The 22697-nt window shown below is 31.3% G+C and overlaps 3 protein-coding genes and 1 long non-coding RNA gene across 7 annotated transcripts in view; 2 read left to right on the top strand and 2 right to left on the bottom strand.

The window, feature by feature from the left end:
- Rpn13 (regulatory particle non-ATPase 13) overlaps nt 1-1040 on the top strand; it is a 136956-nt gene extending 135916 nt beyond the window's left edge. Inside the window, exons 12-13 of one of the 2 annotated variants that reach the window (XR_013876904.1) lie at nt 271-433; nt 699-1040. Coding sequence is in view for 1 of the 2 variants with exons in the window: in XM_080151262.1 (XP_080007388.1) it covers nt 271-348 (78 nt within the window). In the remaining variant the exon portion in view is untranslated. Of the gene's footprint in view, nt 1-270 lie in introns of both variants that reach the window. The other variant, XM_080151262.1, reaches the window with a different exon arrangement.
- On the top strand, nt 1037-22393 carry LOC145312120 (uncharacterized). Its single transcript, XR_013876905.1, has 4 exons — nt 1037-1113; nt 20885-20938; nt 21323-21427; nt 22305-22393. It is a non-coding gene; the product is annotated as an uncharacterized LOC145312120 (long non-coding RNA).
- Nucleotides 1466-12237, bottom strand: LOC145312103 (uncharacterized). Its single transcript, XM_080151243.1, has 8 exons — nt 11291-12237; nt 10242-11035; nt 9977-10136; nt 9232-9390; nt 8990-9052; nt 8554-8661; nt 8337-8443; nt 1466-2328 (listed from the first exon to the last, which is right to left on the bottom strand). The coding sequence occupies exons 1-8, from the start codon at nt 11626-11628 to the stop codon at nt 2207-2209; spliced, it is 1851 nt and encodes a 616-aa protein (XP_080007369.1). The 5' UTR covers nt 11629-12237; the 3' UTR covers nt 1466-2206.
- Nucleotides 15814-20799, bottom strand: LOC145312102 (uncharacterized). 3 transcript variants are annotated; one of them, XM_080151242.1, is made up of 6 exons: nt 19902-20799; nt 19462-19711; nt 19204-19289; nt 18968-19027; nt 18518-18785; nt 16745-17161 (listed from the first exon to the last, which is right to left on the bottom strand). In XM_080151242.1, the coding sequence occupies exons 1-5, from the start codon at nt 19965-19967 to the stop codon at nt 18669-18671; spliced, it is 579 nt and encodes a 192-aa protein (XP_080007368.1). In that variant the 5' UTR covers nt 19968-20799; the 3' UTR covers nt 16745-17161; nt 18518-18668. The 3 variants fall into 3 exon arrangements, with proteins under 3 accessions (XP_080007365.1, XP_080007368.1, XP_080007367.1); XM_080151241.1 differs by having other exon boundaries at nt 19462-20799; XM_080151239.1 differs by lacking the exons at nt 18968-19027; nt 19204-19289; nt 19462-19711; nt 19902-20799 and having other exon boundaries at nt 15814-17161; nt 18518-18608.
- Nucleotides 22394-22697: the final 304 nt, after the last annotated feature.

Below are 22697 nucleotides of genomic sequence, written 5' to 3'. Positions count from 1 at the left end.
AAAGGATGAATAGGATGTAATCATGCAAGTTCAAGTGGTAGTCTTACAAATAAACAAGTGCGAAGAAACTTAGATAAAAAGTCCCATGGAAAAGTCATATCTTAACTGACAGAAAAAAACACAGAATTCATTATTTGGACTAACGACTGCGCATTACGCATATAGTGGAGGAGGGAGATATTAATGGACTACTAAAAAACCTTAATTCTTCGTATCACAGAATATATTTCAATAAATTTTGCCATTCTTAATTAATATGAAATTTTGTAGGCATTGCAGAAGGACAAGAAACCAGCAGGTGATGCCAAGAAGAAGGACGATGAACCTGAAGATATGGCTCTGGATTAATTTTATCTTTATTTGTCTGTGATCGTTTTTCAATAATATTTAATTACTCTGGAATATTAATCACACCTGATTGAAATGAATCAAGGCAAAGTTGAATAAAACCAAAGAGGACCTTAATGTGGCTTATTTTTAATCCTACACTTATGCTAATTCAAAAAAATTTAACACGCTATCATTAAAAAAAGGACAAATATTCTTTTTTTGTAGTTTTGAACAATTTTGCTTTTATGATAAAAAAATAATAAAGGTGTTTTTTTTTAAGGATTTTCAATTGGATTTCCTTGGATTTTCATGTTTAGTAGGTTCTCTTTGGTTTTATTTTACTTTGAATTGTCTTATTTCATATTAAGAATGGTGTGTACTGATTGGGATTCGCCTTTTGTTTAAGAAGAATATGATCTAATCTAATATGTTGTTATCTTTTAGGTATAGTATCTATTTTACTAGGCATAACTTGCCTTAACCTAAAAAGTACGTTAATCCAAATTCAAAATTTCTTCTTTAAAGCATCGAATTCAATATTAATAAAACAGTAAATTTAAAAATGTTAGGACGATAACTAATTTATCATATATATGCAACTTGATCTGTGTTTCTTAATTTTGTTGTTGAACTCTAGATTAAAATTGTTGTATTTAACTTTTAATATCAATTTAACTTTTATTTAACAATTAACTTTAATGAATTTCAGATGGCCATAAATTTGGCAAGAATGTAAGCAGTGAGTTGTGTGGAATAAGCTAGAATGTAGTATTAGAAAATTAGGTGCTTTCCCTCAAAGTGCCTTGTATTATAAACCGCTTTCCGTGGATATAGAATGTACAATTATAAGATTAAAACCAGTTTTTTTAGCCCCGAGGTGATTGTACATTTTTATATTCATAGAAAGCGGTTTATAATACAATGCTAGACATAGTTTTTTCGTATGGATGAGAACCGGTTCCTATCCACCGGATTCGAATGAATACGGGAAAAAGAAATTAAGATGTTCAGTTTTTTTCTGTTTTCCTAACCCCTTCGAGAACACCTTTTCTGCGGAACCTACATGTACCTTGCTAGGCTACGCTGTATTCGAGATAACCAAACCTAACCTGATATAAAGTAAAAACATTCACATGAAAAGGGGGGGGGGCGGATGTGCCACTTTTTGAAACCAAAACCGACCTCGCATGATCTCGGTTAATAATAAAGTTACAGTCCTGGGGTTTTTTTCATTGGATTCACACCAATTTTTCTAGTTTGGAACTTTGAAGAAATGGCGGTGGAACTGCCGCTATCGCCGTGTATCGCCGATACCGTTTTTTTTGAGCTATCAAATGCCACTATACACAGTGCTAAAGTCAAGCTTACATTAATTATATTATTTCCCCTTTACAACCGAAAATTCAATTTTCTTTAAATTCGGCCTTCTATGTTACGTCATTTTAGTTCGACATTACTTATTATATTTTCGGAAAAAAAGTTAAACATTTCTGGTTTTGATAGAAGAAAAAAAATTGTCTATAGTTACACATTGTTCAATACTATTTTTTAAGTTAAATCAAACTTACATGAAATATCATTTCTTTCGATAATTCAGACTATAGGCATACTGTATAAAGCAAAGTATGTTTGATGGAGAGTATGTTAGAATCATCCTATATATTTTAAAAGATGCATGATGTTACCATAAAAATTCAGAAAAAGCATAGCAATCCATTAATAGTTAACTGTTTCTTAATGTTAGTTTGTCTGTCTGATTTTTGTACCTTACTTTAATAGATTTTCACATTCTCAGTTGATTTTTTAAGAATTTAAATATAATCCTTGAGGTCTACAGTATCCACATTATTTAATTGGAATGGTGACGTTTAATCCATTAAAAATATTTATTATAAAAATATTTTCTTCCCTTTATGATTTGAGGGATTGGTGTATACATTATTTTATTTAATTTTTCAATCCACGTATGCTCCTGGAATTGCTGCCTCATCCTCATGCCTGAAAATATGGATATATATTATTTTTTTCCTAGTTATTTCCCAAATTTGAAAACACATTTTTTTTTAACACACTCTGTATATTCATACTTTTTTTTTAATGTTTAATCAAATGCATATTAACATAAAAATGACCCATCTAAACCATAGAATTTCGAAAGTCAGATAGAATTATTTTACATAGCTAATAAAAAATATTCTATAGAAAGGATCAAATTATATCTTTTAAGGTTATAAAGCTGTTGGAAATGCAGTACTTCTTTCTATATCAACCTTGGCAGTTATTAGCATCTAAATATTTTTGATAATGTTTCTTACTTTACAACCACTGAATCCTCCCCCCTTATTTTGATTGTTTGAAAATAAGGGAAGATATAAAAAAAGTGGCTTTCCCATTAGGGCGAGTTTTTAATTACACTGTTAGATATGATTTTATAAAACTCTTGTGATTTGTGTGATTATTGATTTTTTGGACATGGTAATTCGGGTAGACGTATGGGGAACAGCGGCATTTTTATGATGTAAATTATGTGAATAATAACTGTGACTTTATGGCCCAATCATTGACACAAAAAAAAATAATGGGTACTTTTTCATATGTTAAACTATATTACAATTTCAACAAAATAATTAATCACAAAAATCACTAGAATTTTATCAAATTGAACGGGGCTTACCCATTAGGTCAAGTTTCTCTGGATATTTAAGTATATACAAAACATCCATGAATTTTATATAAAGCAAATATACCTTATGGAGAATAATTTTTAATTTTATGAAGCTCTTGTGATTTGTGTGATGGATGATTATCTCAAAATCGTAATTTGGTTAGACGTATGAGGAACGAAGGCAATTATGAAAATTATGTGAATAACTGTGACTCTAGGACACTCATTGGAACATAAGTTCACTGTTCTGTTTTATATGTTTTTGAACAAGATAAAATTCGAGAAAAGGGGAAACACTGTTCATATCTTTTAAACTCTTGTGATTTGTGTGACAAATCATTATCTCAAAATGGTAATTTGGGTAGACGTATGAGGAACAAAAGCCATTATGAAAAGTATGTGATTAACTGTGACTTTAGGACACTCATTGGCACATAAGTTCACTGTTCTATTTTATGTTTTTAAACAAGATTGAAAAGGGGAAACACTGTTCATATCTTTTAAAGATCTTGTGATTTGTGTGACCAATCTTTCTCTCGAAATGGTAATATAAGTTGACATATGAGGAAAATGCCTATTCTTATTTGAATAGCACTGCCCATTTCGTTTAAATATTGTTGTGATAATGCCCCATCTGAGTTTACCAACATCCCGATAAAAACATGCAACCAATGTTAAAACTTAAGTTCATCTAATTTAGCTTTTGTTATACACCATTACCATGTAAGATAACTTCATCTTCTGAACAGGCACACATCAAAGCACATTGGTATAAAATCTAGGGAAAAAAAGATTTTTTAACATGCAAAACCAAAGATTACCATGCACTTTAAGACAAAGCAGTTTTCTAACATAAATAATATATATTTGTTTACAACAGAATAACGTAAAAATCAAAGAAAAACAATATTTAATTTTGAATTGTTTATTTTCTTAATAATACTTAAGCTCAACAAAGTAAACATATTAGGACACATACAGGTGAGAAGCCTTAATTCATGTGAGGTATGTAGTAAATCATTCTCAGACTTAAGCAGTAAGAATAAACATATGAAAAATCATACAGGAGAGAAACCATATACAGGGTGACCACTGTGTACTATATGTACTTTATGTACTATATAGTCAAAATTTTGTACTATATGGTACTATATGACAAACTAGGTACTATATGTACTATATGAGTTAAAATTTTGGTACTATATGAAATTTTTTTAATATTATTTTAAAACTTATTACCAACCAAAGTATTATAATATTGTTTGTAATATTACAATGTACTTTCAGCTCTAATACATACTAATATAGAGAGTAGTAATTTGGGTATGTAAAGTAAAATTATAAGCTTTGAAATATGCAATGACTCTTAAAATCACCTTGATCATATATTTTTTTGCTTCGATCATTTTTATTATTTCTTATAAGATATAAAACTCTTTTTGTTCTTCTTATTTTTATGATTGCTGAAGCGGCTAAATACATAGGCTAGATTTTTAATTAGTGCTTTTCCTGTATATTGCTAGATGACCAAGTTAGGTTAAGTAAAGAATGCCCTGCTGGGTTAGGGTAGGACCTTGGAGGTGTATGTATAGTAGACCGACTCAAAATGCAAAAAAAATTGGCGCACTATTTTAACCCATTTCTTTTATGATATAATGACACTTGACACCATAACAAGTTTTCTGGTAGCTTTTTTCAGCAATATGTCAACTTCCAAATAAATGTTGCATTATTGATTTATGGCTATTCCAGATTATTTGTAGGCCTTCTTATGCCGCTTAAAACAGTGTGCGGGCATGATCTGTACGTTCAGCCGTTTTGCAGCTAGCAGCCTTTAAATTTATAGATTTTTGGAAATATTGCTTACCAGCAATATTTTACCGTGAACTGCAGTAGATCCGAAGAGTATATTAAAGAATTTAAGAAAACGATTTTTAAAGATTTTCATCATAGAAAGGGCTATCCTCAAAAGACTGACAATTTTGGATGTTTTAGCAAAATCAGCAGATTTTGAGTTATTTAAGGATAACTTTTCAAGGGTCAATATTTTTATAATCCATTTTTTGATTCTTAATCTACTCTTCAGGAAGGTAAATAAAGCCATACTTTGAAAGAAGAAAAAATTTTCTTCTCCAGAGGGAACCCTTCCCTTTTTTATGAAAATCAAAACTGACATATTGCTGAACAAAAGCAACCAGAACACTTTTTGAGTATCAATAGTCATTATATCATGAAAGGAACTGGTTGGAACAGCACGCCCATTGAATTATAAAAAAAAATTGGTAATTCTGAGTCGGTGAAATGTAAAGGTTTAGATCCTCACTGTAAATTTTAATTAATACCTTTATGTGCGACATCTTTAAAGGGAGTGTGGACATAAAAATTTCTCATCTGATTATCAAATCTTAACATTTTCTAAGCACTTTTTACTACACTGATCAACCAAAAACGTCCTATTAACACTCACTGTCTACAAAGGGTTGAATCTCAGAGGTTATTTAAGATAATAATATCCTTTTTGGTTGTGTTGGACAGTAAATAACCCACTTTGGAGAATTAGTTTACACTTTTATCAGACTGTTTATAAATAGATATTGCACTTTTATTATTTACAAATTTTTAATTAAAGGTGGGCCATCTAAAGTTAAAAATTGTTTAATGCTCCCTCATCATTTCACAAAAACCTTATTATTTCATTAAAAAAAGTTCCCCAGTTTTTAAGGAAAACTATTTTTGTTTAAAATTACTAGGAATATCCCATTTTTTGGGTGAAGTTTCTTTTTTTTTGGGGGGGGGGGTTGTTAAGGGGGATTTCCTATCCCCTTTATTTGTTTTTTTTCCCCGTGGCTTCGCCCCACACTGTGCTTAAAGCCACCACATGAACAGTACAAATATTCTCGGAAGAGTAGAGCCCAATTGGTTAAGCAATTACTTTTTACTTACAAGAAAAAATTTAGTGGGGGATATCATTTTCTTTTTTTTTGAGGGGGTTAGGATTTACCAACCCCACAAAAATTGCTTAAAACCACTATATGACCAGTATGTATATTCCCTGGAGAGTAGTGCCCATTCAGTTCAGCAGTTACCAAATTCTTAATCTTCAGTCTTTGTACATACGACCTCAGTGAAGCTTACCTAAAATTGCTAACCCAATTGTTCAGTAGTTAATGAGATCTTAAGCTTCAGACATAAAACCCTTACTACTTTATTTAATAAGATATTTAGGTACTATTTTTTAATATTTGGTACTATATGGTATTACTACATAATTAGTTAAAAAATTTTGGTACTATATGGTACTATATTAGTTTAAATTTTGTGTACTATATGGTACTATATGAAAATTTTTATGTACTATAAATGTACTATATATTTGTAAATTTTGAGTGGTCACTCTGCATATATATTTTTTGTTTAGATATAAGTAAAGTTTAAGAAAAGAATATAACCCCCAAAAAAATAACCCCACTTTTTATTTTTTTAAATTCATGATCAATTTATTCAAATTTCTGGGATTTAAGTGGCGAAATGTTTTAAGCAAGAATTAAAGGGCGAATATAGGTTCCATATGATATGAGCTTATATAAAAGGTGCCATTTCATACTTTTAGAATATCTATGCCAAATTTAAAAATTCAAAAAAATCCTTAAGTAGATTTTGCAATTTTCTGTTTCAACTGAACATATGATAAATGAGATTGACGACAAACGGTTTATTTTAGCCCTTTAAAAGACTTTTTTTTGACTATTTTGCTTAAGTTTGATTGACTATTACAATGGCACGCATCTTAAATGATAATTTAAATGTTTATTAATTTAGATTATATACTCTTTAATTCAATTTTTAAAAAGCGTAGAAATAATTTGCGTAGAAGTGCACCAATAGTTTTGACGAGGGTAGATAATACGTCTTAAAGTTTATTTTCTGTACAAAGATCATTGGTTAATTCTGGAAAATATAAAAACCCTAATGTACGCAATTTTAACACACACACACACGAACCTTAAAAAAACAGGGATTTGAAATCATTCTTCCTCCAAGAAAATTTTATCAATTATTTTTTTTTTACTTTTTACATTATTTGGTGGTTTTTTAAACTTTTAAATATTTTACTTTATATAATTTGTATTAAGGTAGAAGATGGGTATATTTACCCCTGATTAATTGGTTTCCACGTTATTACGACTATCCTTTAACGAAAGCTTTTTAATTCAACCTTGCTACGAAGCCTTGTGTGATGCTAGGGTAATTAAGTTCTTAGGGAACCACACTTATTACATAATATTATCTTGAGTTAGAAAGGTTTTAAGCTATAAACAGACTTATACAATTAGATATGTCAATATCTTTAAGTTATTTATAATCTATATAATGGCACCTTTGAAATAAGCTCATATTATATCAAACCTATATTCGCCCTTTAAGGAGTATAGTCACTTTCGTGGCAAAAGTTCTTAAGGGGCAATTCCTCGTATTTTCACAGTAGCTTTTCCACTATTTTTATCCCCTGCGGGGCAATCACCTAACCTAACTTAAATTAACCTATCAAAAGCTGCTATGAAAATATGACAAACCCCCCCTTAAGAGGCGTTGGCATGAAAGAGACTATACCCGATTTAAGTTACAAGCAGGAAAATCCGGTGTTAGTATTTCTAAAGCAACAACACAAATACAAAATAATAAAATAAACACAAAATATCACAAAAATAATGTATGTGAGTAAAACCAATCTTCACCATTGAAACTAAACTACAAGACTGATATGTCTATAAGAAGATGAAACTTTAACTGTCAGAAAAATAAGTCCAGGGGTGTATATATATTCTGCACAAGATTAATTTTTTCCCCTAAAAATGGAAAACTAATTACAGAACTCTTAATCTTATTCATATTATTTTGCAGAATATACACCCCTCTAAAAAAACAATTAGTGCTAAATCTACAATACTATTTAAACATCAACCTTCAGCAAGAAAAACAACATTTTTCTGTATGTATTCAATGCTTACGGGTTTGATTTGATTACTATCATCATTAAGATACCATTGATTATTACTATCTAATTTTGATGCGGTGACATAGTGCCCAGATTCAATTGAATCACTAAACAGGAAATATTTTATATGAACTAAAAAGAATTCAAGTTATAACCAAAAAAATTAAGCAGGACAAATAATATGTAGTTTATATTTAACATTTCTCATTATTAATACTTTGAAAGTACTTTTAAGTTTAAAGAAGTTGTGTTTGCAATGTGCAATAAAATATTTCCTGTTAATGTGCAAAATACATGCAATTACATTATTAGAAAAATTAATTTTTGCGTTGATTTTCTCATTACCTTTGATCCGGTATATTTGAATGAATTTGATTTTTCCTTCCTGTTTTGAAATTAAGCAGTCCTTTTTTATCCGCTGACAGGTTAGACATCGTACACCAACTAGTTTCCTAAAATAAGGTTGAAAGTTGGTATTCTGAATCCGAAAAATATTTCAACTTACTACCAAAGAATTCATACCCTGTTTTTTAGACATAAAACTAAAATAAACAAAATTAACCTCAAGAACATTTCCATCTTCTCATCTAGATCAATAATGCTACCATCATCTTCACCAGAAACGTCTATGATGGTTATCATATTACATGGGTTGCCATCATGCACATCTCTAAAACAGATAACAAATAATAACAAGGATGACAAGATCCATAAGTAGCTAAGCTCAAAAATTATGAATCTAGCACCCCAATTAGCAGACAGATAGACAAAATAATGTATAGATTAGATGGGCATATGTAATAGGAATCTACACTAATAATTTCAGCTATCTATCTTGAATAGGAGCCCAGAAAATCACGTTTCTCCCTTTCCATGACTGACGGACGGCCAGACGGACATTTGGAATTAAAGAGAAGCTATACTACTAAAAAAATGGATCTTACATTAGAGGTAATAAATGTAAAATATTTAAGTGTAAATCAAACATATCAACTTACACAACATGAGTTGCCCCACACTCACAATTGACTGTAGCGGGATAACTGGTAACTGCTCCATTACTAAATCAAGAAAAAAAAATTTATTTTTGACATTCAATTACACTTAATAGAAAAAATCTTTTGTTTTTTATTTCAATTGTTTTACAATGAGATACAATACTAGAATTGTATTTCATGAATCATAAAAAAGATATTTTTGAGGGTGTATTGATTATTTTATTGTTTAAAAAAATAACTACCTCAAATACATTTTATATCGAAAGAGAAGAGCTGTAATGAATTCACTTGGATCATTCTGCCTGTTCTTATTGAATTTTATGTGGGCAGTCTTGTTCCACAAATTCAGAAAACTTTCTCCTGAGAAGCAGGACTTACTTGGCATAGCAAATAGAATTTTCCTTAAAAGAAAAACAATTTTTTAACCTATTCAATTATACCACATTATGTTTTCTTTTTATGCATTTTATGTGTTTTTATTTTTAGGTAAGGTTAGGTTAAGTAATGGTTAAGGATTGCCCCGGCCCCAAGGATTAAAAAAAGTACCTAAAATGGTTCGAGCACCCAGAAAGGGTAAGAAGAAATATGAGAAAACATGTAAGAAAAAAACATGTGCTATGTTATGATCAGAAGTTTAAATTTTTTTTGATAGAATAGTAAATAAAGTCAGGAAAAAAATTCGTACCTAGGGTGGTATCAATTTTATGATTTCACAGTAAAAAAAATGGAAGAATCTTTGTATTTTCACAGCAGCTTTTTTCTCCTATCTTAAGTCACTGCAGGGGCTCTAACCCTGCGGGAGCACTCATTAACCCTAACTTGACCAAACCTAACCTAAAATAACCCATCATCCGAATATGTGAAAATACAAAGAAACCGCATCTTTGGATTCTTCCCTTGACAAAAAATGTTCTTATATAAAAATAAACTTTGAACATAATAATCGGATAAATAATAAAAAAAAGCATGTTCCTAGCATAGATTTACCTCAAAGAGAAAAGAGCATGGTCATGAAAGGCTACCAATTCCTGATTCAGGGCCATCTTAAAATCAATTCGATGAAGGAGAAACAAACAGGAATTTAGCCAGCAGAGATATAGGTTATTTTCCAGGCCAACCTGAAGTGAGTTGAAACCAAACTGTTCATCTAGACAAATATAACCATTATCATAAAATAAAACTATTATGCAAATAAATATGGGGAAACAAAACAAATTGTAAGTTTTGGTATAATATTATCACTATCACTTACCTAAAATTCTAGACTTGGGAGGTATATCTAGAACTTTTTTCTTGAATTTATTTTTGGATGTGTCAACACCACTTCGGCCATAATATGAGGTTTGACTTGAGGTAACAGATATTGTGTCTGCATCAGTTATGTTGCTTACAGGAACCTCAGATTCCACAGGTAGTGTTTGGTGCCTCCCTGACTCTTGAGTTTCGACAGTTGGAGTTTCAATTCTTTGATTATCCTTAGTTTCAGGTTGTGACAACGATTCCTGTGAAATATATGTGACGGTTGCTTCTGAAGAACTTATTTTATTAGCTGACATTGAAACTGATTGTGATGAAATTGAATAATTGTTCTTATTACTGAATACAGAAGTCTCCTCTATAGAATCATTGTTTGTTTCATTATCAGTTGTATTTGATGATGTATCTGACATTGAATAGATAGTTTCTGTATTTGATGATGTATCTGACATTGAATAGATAGTTCCTGTATTTGATGATGAATCTGACTTTGAATAGAAAGAAGATCTATCAAATTGACTGAGAAGTTGACTAGGATTAAAAAAGTGACAATTCTTACGCTTATTTTCTGATGTTCGTTCTTTACAATTATATAACTGATGCACTCTTTTATTTGAAGAAGTTTGAACAGCTTCATCTGGGTGTAATATTGACAAGAATTTGTTTTTGATTGTCACAATTTGTACAGGTTTATTTGTATTTTTCGTCAGATACCATGGACATGATCCAACCAATAGAAGTAATCCAACGTGACAACAGGCACTTATTGATCCAGAGATATTAGGGCATCTGAAATACATCAAAATATAATTTATTTAAATATTTATTTATGACTAACAGAGAGACGGGAAAAAAATCAGACATCAGTCTTAATTAGCAGCCGATAAAAAAGCTCACATATGGTCATTCATAATTATACTAAAAAGCATAAAAGTTTTTTTTTGTTTTTTAAAGACAAGTCTCAGAGCAAAATATTATCCACATATATTACAAATGAAAGATTTTTTATTTAGTCAAATCCCATAAAAAAATGAAATAACATACTTGTAACAGTACATGTTGCCTACACGTTTAAAAACATCTGAACAGTTTAGAGGATTATGTTCTTCATTTTCTAATAAGAAAATCACGGGGTTCCTGTTATTAGAGGGCTGCGTATCACTTTTGTTGCTTGGAGGACATTTTATCTGGAAAGCAACTCCTTTTCCAGGCCAAGGGGGAAGCAAACCTTCATTTTCTTTTTCAGAATAACCCTTTGGAGCAGTTTCTAGTTCCAACGCATAAACTTTCATGTCCTGGTTCATTCTTTTCAAGAGATCTTTATATTCCTCAAACGTTTTTATTTCATCTGGTTCCATTTTATCAACCTCTTGCCGCCTCATATTTCCTGCTACTTTCAATCCTTTTTTGAGGGCATGAATGGAACTGGTCAATTCATATATTTGGGAAAAATTTTCTTCATTGAGTTGTGGAAAGAGATATTTCGAGCGCAGAGTCTTGTAGCTATCAACCTGTTTCCACCCAGGCAATTTAGTAACATTTACATGAATGAGCCAGTTCTCACTATTAAAATTTTGTAGGATTTGCCGTGCTTTTTCTTCTTTCTGATCCTCTCTCAAAAATTTTACACCAAATCCTATTTGTTTAATAGATATAAAACGTTTGTAATTGTTGGATATTTTACATTAGTACCTTAGGTCTTTAGACTCTACATTTTATAGGCAAAAATTCGAATCAATAATTTACTTTACAAAAGCAGATAATCTGCAACTATATGTTACTGGTCTTAATGTTTACTATTTGTGAGAAATTTGAGCTTACATAAATAACAAGAAAATACCTAGTCCTTAGTAGTTTAAATATCTATTTCCCTGGATGCTCAACATTATTCATTGAGAACACAGATGTTACAATACCAGTGAGTCTACTGACTTTTAATCCATCTTTGAAAAGGGGTTCTAACACAGAGAGTGGCATCTTAGACTTTAAAATCTGATTAATTGTAATATGGTGCATTATTTGCCAAATGTACCACTTTTCTGCACTACCTCTCCGATTTTGTTAATACTCTATATTTTGGTCCGTTGGGTCATTCAAGGATGCTGGATGGTCAAAAAAAAGTTTCAGAGTCCCTGGATGTCTAGATATCTAGCTATCTATGAAGGTAGGTAACAAAAATGTAAAAAACACCCATTTTTTCACAATTTTAAAAATTAATTTTTTCATCAATCTTACATTAAATCTATACATTTTATACACCAAAATGATCGTTTATTCATGTAAAAAGCGCACATAATGCTATTTTGGCCAAAACTCTAATTTTACAGGGTGTCCAACAAAAAGTGTATTTTGGATATCTAGTGTAATACCCAAAATACCTGTCCGAAAAAAATCATTTTTTTTGGCTTAAATCCTGTGTGTTATCTGTGTGCATATGTGGTATATAACGGTTCGGACCACCCGGGACTATAAGGTTGTCAAATTTCACTTTGGGACACCCTGTAAATGTGATTTTTGCGTCTGTAGAGCTAAAACTTGGTCCAAATTGGCTATTTTTTTCAAATTACTCTAATATGTGTCTTAGTATGTTTGGCCATAGTGTTTTCTGACCAGATCAATAATTTCATATTTTTTGGACACCCTGTATTTTTAAAAAAAGAGAAAAAAAATTTTTGTTTTTTTTTAATTTTTTTTTCTATTTTTAAGTTACTTAAAACTGTCATATAGATACAGATTTTGACTAATAACAATAATATTTGCCTATTTTACATTTTTTTACACTTTTGGGACACCCTGTGCATGTTTTTGAAAAATGATGGTTTTTGCCCATTTTTGGGGGGAAGGAGTCGTTTTAGGGCCATAGACTATTTCTTCATTTTTGTAGAACTTTTCAAGACACATCATTTGTTATTTATGCAAAAACCGCAAAAACCGAACCGTTTTGCCGTTATTCACCGCCAAATGCGAAATTTTTTACGTTTTTGCCGTTCCGGAGGTTGTAATGGGCATTTGTGGTAAGAAAACGTTGATTTATCAAGATCCCTCTTAAATACTTTTATTTAGGTAATTTAATTTACTAAATTTCATATTAAGTAAAATTTTTTGTGCAGCTAACCGTTTTTCGTCAAGATGGATTTCAATTGTTAAAACAAGAAAATTAAGTGAATATAACATAAATAATTGCTATAACATAAGTGATAAAAGAAACATAAATCATGTGCATTTGAAATTCCTTTTGACAAAAATCGGTTGGATTTACAAAAAAATTTACTTCACATGAAATTTAGTAAATTAAAATGCTTAAATAAAAGTATTTCACGGTTATCTTGATAAATCAACGTCTTCTTACCACAAATGCCCATTAGAACCTCGGGAACGGCAAAAAACGTAAAAAATTCTGCCTTTGGCGGTGAATAACGGCAAAACGGGTCGGTTTTTGCGGTTTTTGCATAAATAACAAATGATGTGTCTTGAAAAGTTTTACAAAAATGAAGAAATAGTCTATGGCCCTAAAACGACTCCTTCCCCCCAAAAATGGGCAAAAACCATCATTTTTCAAAAACATGCACAGGGTGTCCCAAAAGTGTAAAAAAATGTAAAATAGGCAAATATTATTGTTATTAGTCAAAATCTGTATCTATATGACAGTTTTAAGTAACTTAAAAATAGAAAAAAAATTTAAAAAAAAACAAAAATTTTTTTTCTCTTTTTTTGAAAATACAGGGTGTCCAAAAAATATGAAATTATTGATCTGGTCAGAAAACACTATGGCCAAACATACTAAGACACATATTAGAGTAATTTGAAAAAAATAGCCAATTTGGACTAAGTTTTAGCTCTACAGACGCAAAAATCACATTTACAGGGTGTCCCAAAGTGAAATTTGACAACCTTATAGTCCCGGGTGGTCCGAACCGTTATATACCACATATGCACACAGATAAAACACAGGATTTAAGCCAAAAAAAATGATTTTTTTCGGACAGGTATTTTGGGTATTACGCTAGATATCCAAAATACACTTTTTGTTGGACACCCTGTAAAATTAGAGTTTTGGCCAAAATAGCATTATGTGCGCTTTTTACATGAATAAACGATCATTTTGGTGTATAAAATGTATAGATTGGATGTAAGATTGATGAAAAAAATAATTTTTAAAATTGTGAAAAAATGGGTGTTTTTTACAATTTTGTTACCTACCTTCATAGATAGCTAGATATCTAGACATCCAGGGACTCTGAAACTTTTTTTTGGCCATCCAGCATCCTTGAATGACCCAACGGACCAAAATATAGAGTATTAACAAAATCGGAGAGGTAGTGCAGAAAAGTGGTACATTTGGCAAATAATGCACCATATATAAGCATTTTTTTAATGATAGTTGATAGTTTCTAGCATCTAATGGCTTTATTGCTTAAGATCAAAGGCAAAGAGTTATATAACCGAATTTTTTAAAAAAAATATATAACCATAATTTAAAATGTACATAGATGTTTTACTTATACATTCCTGATATTTTTGTTGCACAGCTGCATGCAGATTTTCATTTTTTGCCCTGAAGATCCTAGCAAATTTGACAGTGTTCTGGGCTACAGTTAGTCTTTTCTCGTCAAACTGTATTTTTCTCATGGTATTAGTTGCGCTGTCAACTTCCAGTAAATATTCATCAGGTTTAGTACCTACAACAACAAAATATATACAGCAAAACTATAGAGTTAATTGTGTTATAATAGTTTAATCATGTGATTTATGATAAGAAATATTAAGGATTATACTGCTTAGATTTATGGCTGGAATCTTTACTCTTGCTCGTGCAAAGTCTCCTTTCTTTATGTGATAAAATCTTTTTACACAGTTCAACTTTAGATACACACACATAAGAAAGTTCATTATGTGAAGCTACTTAAAGGTTCTTGGAAGGTTTTTATTCATAACTGCCCCAACTCCCCTTGAATTTTTCCAGTGTCCTATCCACTACAAGTTTGATTAAAGTAAAACTTACCCAAGAATACAGCACCAACCTCATCTACCAAGGTTTTTAGATCTTTATATATTTGAGGCGCCAATTTAAGTTTTCCTACGAACTGAAATCCTGCATCAGTGATAACAATCACGAAATGTCTTGAACTTCCAGCTAGAATTCTTTTCAGGGAAGGATCTTTTCTAAGCTCTTGTAACATTATTGCATGTCCTATAAGAACTGTATCTCCACTGGCAGGACTTTGAGATGTGCAGGAAGGAAGAAGATAAACAACCTAACATAAAATTTTGTTATATAGGACTGATACATAATTTTTTTGTATTCAATCTACTTTTCGTAATTGTAATATCTTAGTGCAGTTTCTTAATATCTTGATTATCACACACACACACAGTTCTACCCATTTATCACAAATAGAATATAAAACCCATTCTTACTACGTACTTTTTAATGTCATTGTTGTAAACAAAACTAATTACCTTTGGGTGTAGTGTTGAAAACGCCATTACTTTAACACAATGGCCTCCAGCATGTGGGAAATATAACATTTTCTGTAGCTGTGGATCAGATAATACATCTATGGGTACATATGTCGAATCCACCTGCAAGACTACTCCTTTTCTACCTTTACCAGTAGGGTCCTCAATGGCATCAGTAAGAGTCCTAATAATTGAAATGATATCACAAAATGTTAAAACAGTATAGCTTTGAAAAATGATTGGAAGCATAAATCACAAGAATACCATTTTACATTAGTTTTTGAAAATAAGTAAATAAAAAATGAATAAAAGTGTGAATTTTTTATTGGGAAATAACAATATAAACGCTTCTGCTAAAAGGTTGGGTAAATATTTTGATTTATAAAATTCGTGGTTTTAATTAATCTTTACCTGAAATAAATGTCGGTATTATTATAAGCATCTCCCAACACTTTTTCGATCATTTGACTGCTATCATTCAGCAAAAAGTTTGGGATGTTTACTTCATGGAGATAATACGTTCTCAGCAAATTCCAGAATATATCTCTCCCCGTAGAAACAGGTATTCCAAACACTACACTTATTTCATCTTGTGTCCAAGAGCTAGCAAGCTTTAGCCGAAACAAAAAAGATCTTGCATACATATTTAACGCCTCTTCTTTACAGGATTTAATATTGCCTTTCAACTGTGCCGTAAACTTTAAAAATTGGTTTTTAGTAACATGAATTAAAGCTTGAAAATCTCTATTAGTCAACTTCTCTGGATTTAAAAAAAGGTTTGTATACTTTCTTATGTGTAGTTGCATTGTTTTTGTGGAATCAAATTCAGAATAAGGTCTATTGCTTCTAATACTACAAATGCTTCGTGCTGGTGGAGACTTTGATCTTGTATCTTCTTCTTCCCCTTCTTCAGAACCTAAGCTCATGTTCACGACACTTACAAGTTCAGATAAAGTTAATAAATCTTGAGTTGCCTGCTCTGTTATGATATCTTCTTCTTCTCCATCATTAACATTTCTATTATCAACTATTTTATCCTTTTCTTTCTTTGAAATGATAAAACTGCTTTCGGTTTCATGTAACATCAATCTATATCGTTTCAGCATTCTGTCACTTGGTTTAGTGTACTTAGGTCCTATAAAGGCGGAAAAAGAGTTTATTTGGATGACTTGTACATATTTAGGTAAAATGATATTTTTTCTACCTTTTAAATATTTGTTGACAACTTTGATGTTATTTTGATTGTAATATTTTAGATTTTCTCCCATATTTTGGTGTTTTTTGAAAAGAAGTGGATAGCTATTTGACACTGCCATGTTTGAAATATCACACATATCAATTTTATAGACTGGTGGCAACTTTTCTAGAATTTGTTCTGCATATTTATCATGAGGATGTGCATACAATTTTCTATAATAGTTTGGCGGAATTTCATGATCTTGCTTCCATGGGCACCTGAAGTATAATTTTTATTCTATTAGTAAAAAGCAAAAATCTAAACTTCTCTAAGAAAGGAATCTAATACAAATACAACAATGAATAGGAGATAAACAAATAAAACTATTGATTATTCATAAAAATTCAGCCAACAATCTAAAATAGTACCAAAATGTATTACAATTCTCCCTGAGGCCAGATAGACGAAGGCCAAATTAACTTTTCAATGAGTTTCAAATGGTCTCCATGTGGTTAATGAAGTTATCATTTCATAATAAATCTAAACACACATAAATCACATGAATATGACACACATCAATCACATGAAAATTTCGCGTTCCTAATGAAATTAAACTTGTGAGGATACACACATACATGATTCTTACCACTTTAAACTCATTTTTTTACACACACATAGGATAGAAGGATGGGAAATGAAGATACACCAAACTATTCCGGCACATAAATCACATGAATATGGCACACAGCAATCAAATGAAAATTTTATGGTCCTAATGAAATGAAACTTGTGGGAATATGTAAACACTTAATTTTTAGTACCAAAATCAATTACAATTCTCCCTTAGGACAGATAAACAATAGCTAAATTTACTTTCCAACGAGTTTCATATGGTCTCCATGTGGTTAAGTTTAAATCACATGAATATGGCACACATCAATCAAATGAAAATTGGAAATGAAGAAACACCAAACAAACTTTTTCGGCATAAATCACAAAACAATGGACTCACTCACTTTTTTACACACATTTTAGGATAGAAGGATGGGAAATAAAGATACATCAAACAAACTTTTCCACCATAAATCACATGAATATGGCACACATCAATCACAAAAAATTTTTGTGGTCCTAATGAAATAAAACTTGTGTGAATACGTACACACATTATTCTTACCACTTTATACTCACTTATTTACACACATTTTAGGATAGAAGGGTGGGAAATGAAGATACACCGAACAAACTTTTCCGGCATAAATCACATGAATATGGCACACATCAAAAAACTTTTTCGGCATAAATCACAAAACAATGGACTCACTCACTTTTTTACACACATTTTAGGATAGAAGGATGGGAAATAAAGATACACCAAACAAACTTTTCCGGCATAAATCACATGAATAGGCACACATCAATCACATGAAAATTTTGCGGTCCTAATGAAATAAAACTTGTGTGAATACGTACACACATTATTCTTACCACTTTATACTCACTTTTTTACACACATTTTAGGATAGAAGGGTGGGAAATGAAGATACACCGAACAAACTTTTCCGGCATAAATCACAAAACAATGGACTCTCACAGAACAAACACACATCCTGTTATTATAAGGATAAACCAACCTGTCATTGTGTCTAAACTTTTTGATTTTAGTTGTAGTTTCCTCTCCACACTCCTTACATTGACTATTATCCATTTCCTGCGAGGAGCTTGGTCCCTAAAATATTTTCATTAGATAAGTGTCATAACTCATTTTTTAGATGTTGAAAATAATTATACAGTAGTTTGTTTATTTAATATACACCTGTTACCTGCAAAAAAAAACGTATGCATGTCTGGAAAAGTTGTAATTGTATCTGCATTTTTCTTTTCCTTTGAAGAGCTTGGTTCCTAAAATATTTTCAACAATTAGGAGGCAATAAATTGTTTTTTAAAGGAAAAGGTGTTTATTTCATACCATACTCAATCAGAAATACCCAATAAAAATATCACATGTTAATGTATTATTGTCTTTAGTCAATATTATGTAATGTAAAAAATTGTTAATGTTGAAATAAAATTAAACATAATACCTGCATGAAAAACGTTGTACTTTCATCTGCATTTTCCATTTCCACTGAAGAGCTTGGTTCCTGAAATATTTTCACTAATTAAGAGATAAATAAATTAATTTATAGATGTAAAGGTGTTTATCTCTAATCATACTCATTCAGAAATGCTTAATAAAAAAATCACAAGTAAATATATCCAGTCAATATTAATTGCAGTAAAAGAATGTTAATGTTGAAATAGAAATTAAACACATTACCTGCATAAAACACGTCTGTACGTCTGGAACAGTCTGACCTTCATTTGCAATTTCAGAAACTGGGGAAGACACCACACTGTCGCATTCTAAATATTTCAAATAAATAAAAAAATTGAGTTGTTAGTCACTTAAAATAATGAAAGTTAACTTTCAATTATCTAAACTATTTTATTATCATAGCTTGTCTAAAATTAAAACTTTCTCTCAATGACTAGACAAGTTTCATTGGATATAATTTTACTATTTTAGTGCATTTACCTGGCTTTGTACAGTTGATAAACTTTTTGTGTTTGGTAAGATTCCATTTATATGAAAATGTTTTTTCGCACTTGTCACATTTAAATTCTGATGAAACTGTTGGATTTGTTGTTGTTGATGGATTTGCCGACTGTTTTTCAGGTTTACATAAACTTCTCTTATAGTGCTGCTGTAGTCTTGATTTGAAGCAGAATTTAGCACCACACTCGTTACAACTTAAGCTGCGTTCCATGTGTAAGTCCAACTTCTCCTTAACAATAATGACCATTAAAAGAAATACATGAAAAATGATTCTAGAAAGTATAATTAAATACCAATAAATGTTTTTTTTAAATACAGCAAAGGAATAAATAAAAATAAAGGTTAATGTCATTATGTTTGATATGAAAACTTGGGCTTAGAAATATGAATAAAGTTTTGTTTTTATAAAAGATTACAACCTGATTTGGAAAGGACCTCTTGCATTCAATTGTACACTTCATTGTGTAGGTATTTACATCAAACATTTATCAAAAACCCATCATTTGCATCTGAAAAATCTTAGCAGATCAATATTTTTAAAGTCTGATTAAAAGAAAAAAATGATCTGCAAGATTTAACCTGAAGATCCGTGTGTAAACTCATTTTCCCTCCTACATAAAAAAAATGTTTTTTTTTCCCTGTTTACTAGGAGCTGTACCCTAAAAGGAATTATATTTGTTTAAAAAACGAATGGAAAAATGAAGAAGAAAAATCTAAGAAAAAAAGATCAGTGGATTTTCGGCGGTTTAGCTACTGTTCACAAGGAGCTTACCTTAAATTGAAAAAAAAACCCAGTTAAAAACACCAGGGGAAAAAAAATAAGAAAAAAAAATTCGGCGGGAGATGGCGGTTTTTCGGCGGGAGATGAAGGTTTTCGGCGGCTCCGCCACCGTTTCTTCACAGTTCCATTTTGTTTACCACAAAAGCAACTGCTGTGCAGAATTTTTGAGCTGTAACTCTTTTATGGGCTGAGAATGGAAAAATGAAGAAGAAAAATCTAAGAAAAAAAGATCAGCGGATTTTCGGCGGTTTAGCTACTGTTCACAAGGAGCTTACCTTAAATTAAAAAAAAAAACAGTTAAAAACACCAGGGGAAAAAAAATAAGAAAAAAAAAAAATTCGGCGGGAGATGGCGGTTTTTCGGCGGGAGATGAAGGTTTTCGGCGGTTCCGCCACCGTTTCTTCACAGTTCCATTTTGTTCACCACAAAAGCAACTGCTGTGCAGAATTTTTGAGCTGTAACTCTTTTATGGGCTGAGATCATGCGCGTTTTACTTTTGGTTTCAAAAAGTGGCACATCCGCCCCCCCCCCCTTTATACCATCCCTATTTTCAATTTATTTCACAATGAGGGGGGTTTCTGTGCTCGACTAGTCATTTTGAGGGAAACCGCCGATAATTAGGATATGATTACAACAAATATACAAATAATAATAAAGAGCAAGAAGGCGGCGCAGGTTTGGTTTTATGTAAAACAGCTGATATATATGTTTTTGATGATAAAATACTTTAATATGAAGTAGTGTGAGTGTGAAAAAAATACTCTTAGCAAAGAGGACTTTATTCTGTTAGTTTATAATTACTTGAGCATGTTAAGATCTGTATTAAAACCACTCTACAATTACATTGTCGTTCTGTAAAAATAATTTCTCTCGAGAAACCTTATTTTCTCTGCGATATAGTTGAAGTAATTTTCTGATTTATGAGCATCTACTCTACTAAATAAACGCTAATTCACCCTTTCTTGGTATTTTGATAAGGGTTGTTGTACAATGATATTTTTGGAAGAAGTCTTTCTTGTTATTTATATAATTCAGCTGTTTTACATAAACCTATTGTAGGTGAAAAATCTGTTAAAGAATATCTATTGTGAAGATGACAGATAGTGAAGAGACCAGCAGTGAATCTGATAGTTTCTATGATGCAGAGGACAGTCTTTGTCCCAGGTTAGCTACACTCTTTGTATAGTTTCTATGATGCAGATGACAGTCTTTGTCCCAGATTAGCTACACTCTTTGTATAGTTTCTATGATACAGAGGACAGTCTTTGTCCCAGGTTAGCTACACTCTTTGTATAGTTTCTATGATATAGAGGACAGTATTTGTCTCAGGTTAGCTACACTCTTTGTATAGTTTCTATGATGCAGAGGACAGTCTTTGTCCCAGGTTAGCTACATTATTTGTATAGTTTCTTTGATGCAGAGGACAGTCTTTGTCCCAGGTTAGCTACACTCTTTGTATAGTTTCCATGATGCAGAGGACAGTCTTTGTCCCAGGTTAGCTACATTCTTTGTATAGTTTCTATGATGCAGAGGACAGTCTTTGTCCCAGGTTAGCTAGGTACACTCTTTGTATAGTTTCTATGATGCAGAGGACAGTCTTTGTCCCAGGTTAGCTACACTCTTTGTATAGTTTCTATGATGCAGAGGGCAGTCTTTGTCCCAGGTTAGCTACACTCTTTGTATACTTTCTATGATGCAGAGGACAGTCTTTGTCCCAGGTGAGCTATGCTCTTTAGTCTTAGCATAGTTCTTTGTTTGTGTCCATCATATCTAAGCTTCGAACCTCTATAATTTTTAGAGTACTGGATACACAATTAGGTCTTATTGTTGTTTCTCTGGACCAAATCTTGCTAGTGAAGGGCATGATAACGCAATTGGACGTCTTATAGACAACCAACCCATTAATTCACGACCAATGTCTTAAAGTTTTTACTATTAGTATTAATGCCTTGCACCTTCTATGGCTGCATGCAAAAGGAACCAATTCAACGTCTTTAGTGAATTTGGGCCGAGATTTTAACATATTTTTTTACTTTTTTAGTGAGGGAGGAAGAAAAGGTGGAACCCTTGTGCATCAATCCAAACAAGAATTCATACAGCCACAGCCAACTATTTGTATAACTCCAGGAAAACAGATTTCTAATATAATGAAAATTGAGAAGAAAAAAGCATTGATGCCAGAAACAAAAAAATATTTCATCTGAAGAAAAACTGTATACAATTTTGAATATGAAAATTATTTTCTTTATCGGCAAATAGATATGTACAACATTGTTTTGTAAGTTAATTTGCAGACAAACTAGTTACATTTTAGCTGTAACTAATAACTGAATTAATTCGAAATTAATATTGGGTAATTCCAGCTGATTTTGGGGGGCAATGCATCGTAGTAAAGATAAACTTTTTATATACCCCCCAAATATTATTTTAGATT

The sequence above is a fragment of the Acartia tonsa genome, chromosome 2, assembly GCF_053477335.1.
Source record: "Acartia tonsa isolate MP-2025a chromosome 2, ASM5347733v1, whole genome shotgun sequence".
Classification (NCBI taxonomy): Eukaryota; Metazoa; Arthropoda; class Copepoda; order Calanoida; family Acartiidae; genus Acartia; species Acartia tonsa.
This window is presented reverse-complemented; position numbering and strand designations above follow the sequence as displayed.

What these genes read in the sequence shown, in the direction of transcription:
- LOC145312103 (XM_080151243.1), bottom strand. Translation starts at nt 11,628, where the DNA reads ATGAGGCGGCAAGAGGTTGATAAAATGGAACCAGATGAAATAAAAACG. An exon ending in CATGCTCTTTTCTCTTTGAG is followed by an intron (nt 9,391 to 9,976) that starts GTAAATCTATGC and finishes TTTTCTTTTAAG; the next exon opens with GAAAATTCTATTTGCTATGC. An exon ending in CGATATAAAATGTATTTGAG is followed by an intron (nt 9,053 to 9,231) that starts GTAGTTATTTTT and finishes TTCTTGATTTAG; the next exon opens with TAATGGAGCAGTTACCAGTT.
- LOC145312102 (XM_080151239.1), bottom strand. Translation starts at nt 18,591, where the DNA reads ATGGATAATAGTCAATGTAAGGAGTGTGGAGAGGAAACTACAACTAAA. An exon ending in AAGTTTAGACACAATGACAG is followed by an intron (nt 17,162 to 18,517) that starts GTTGGTTTATCC and finishes ATTATACTTCAG; the next exon opens with GTGCCCATGGAAGCAAGATC.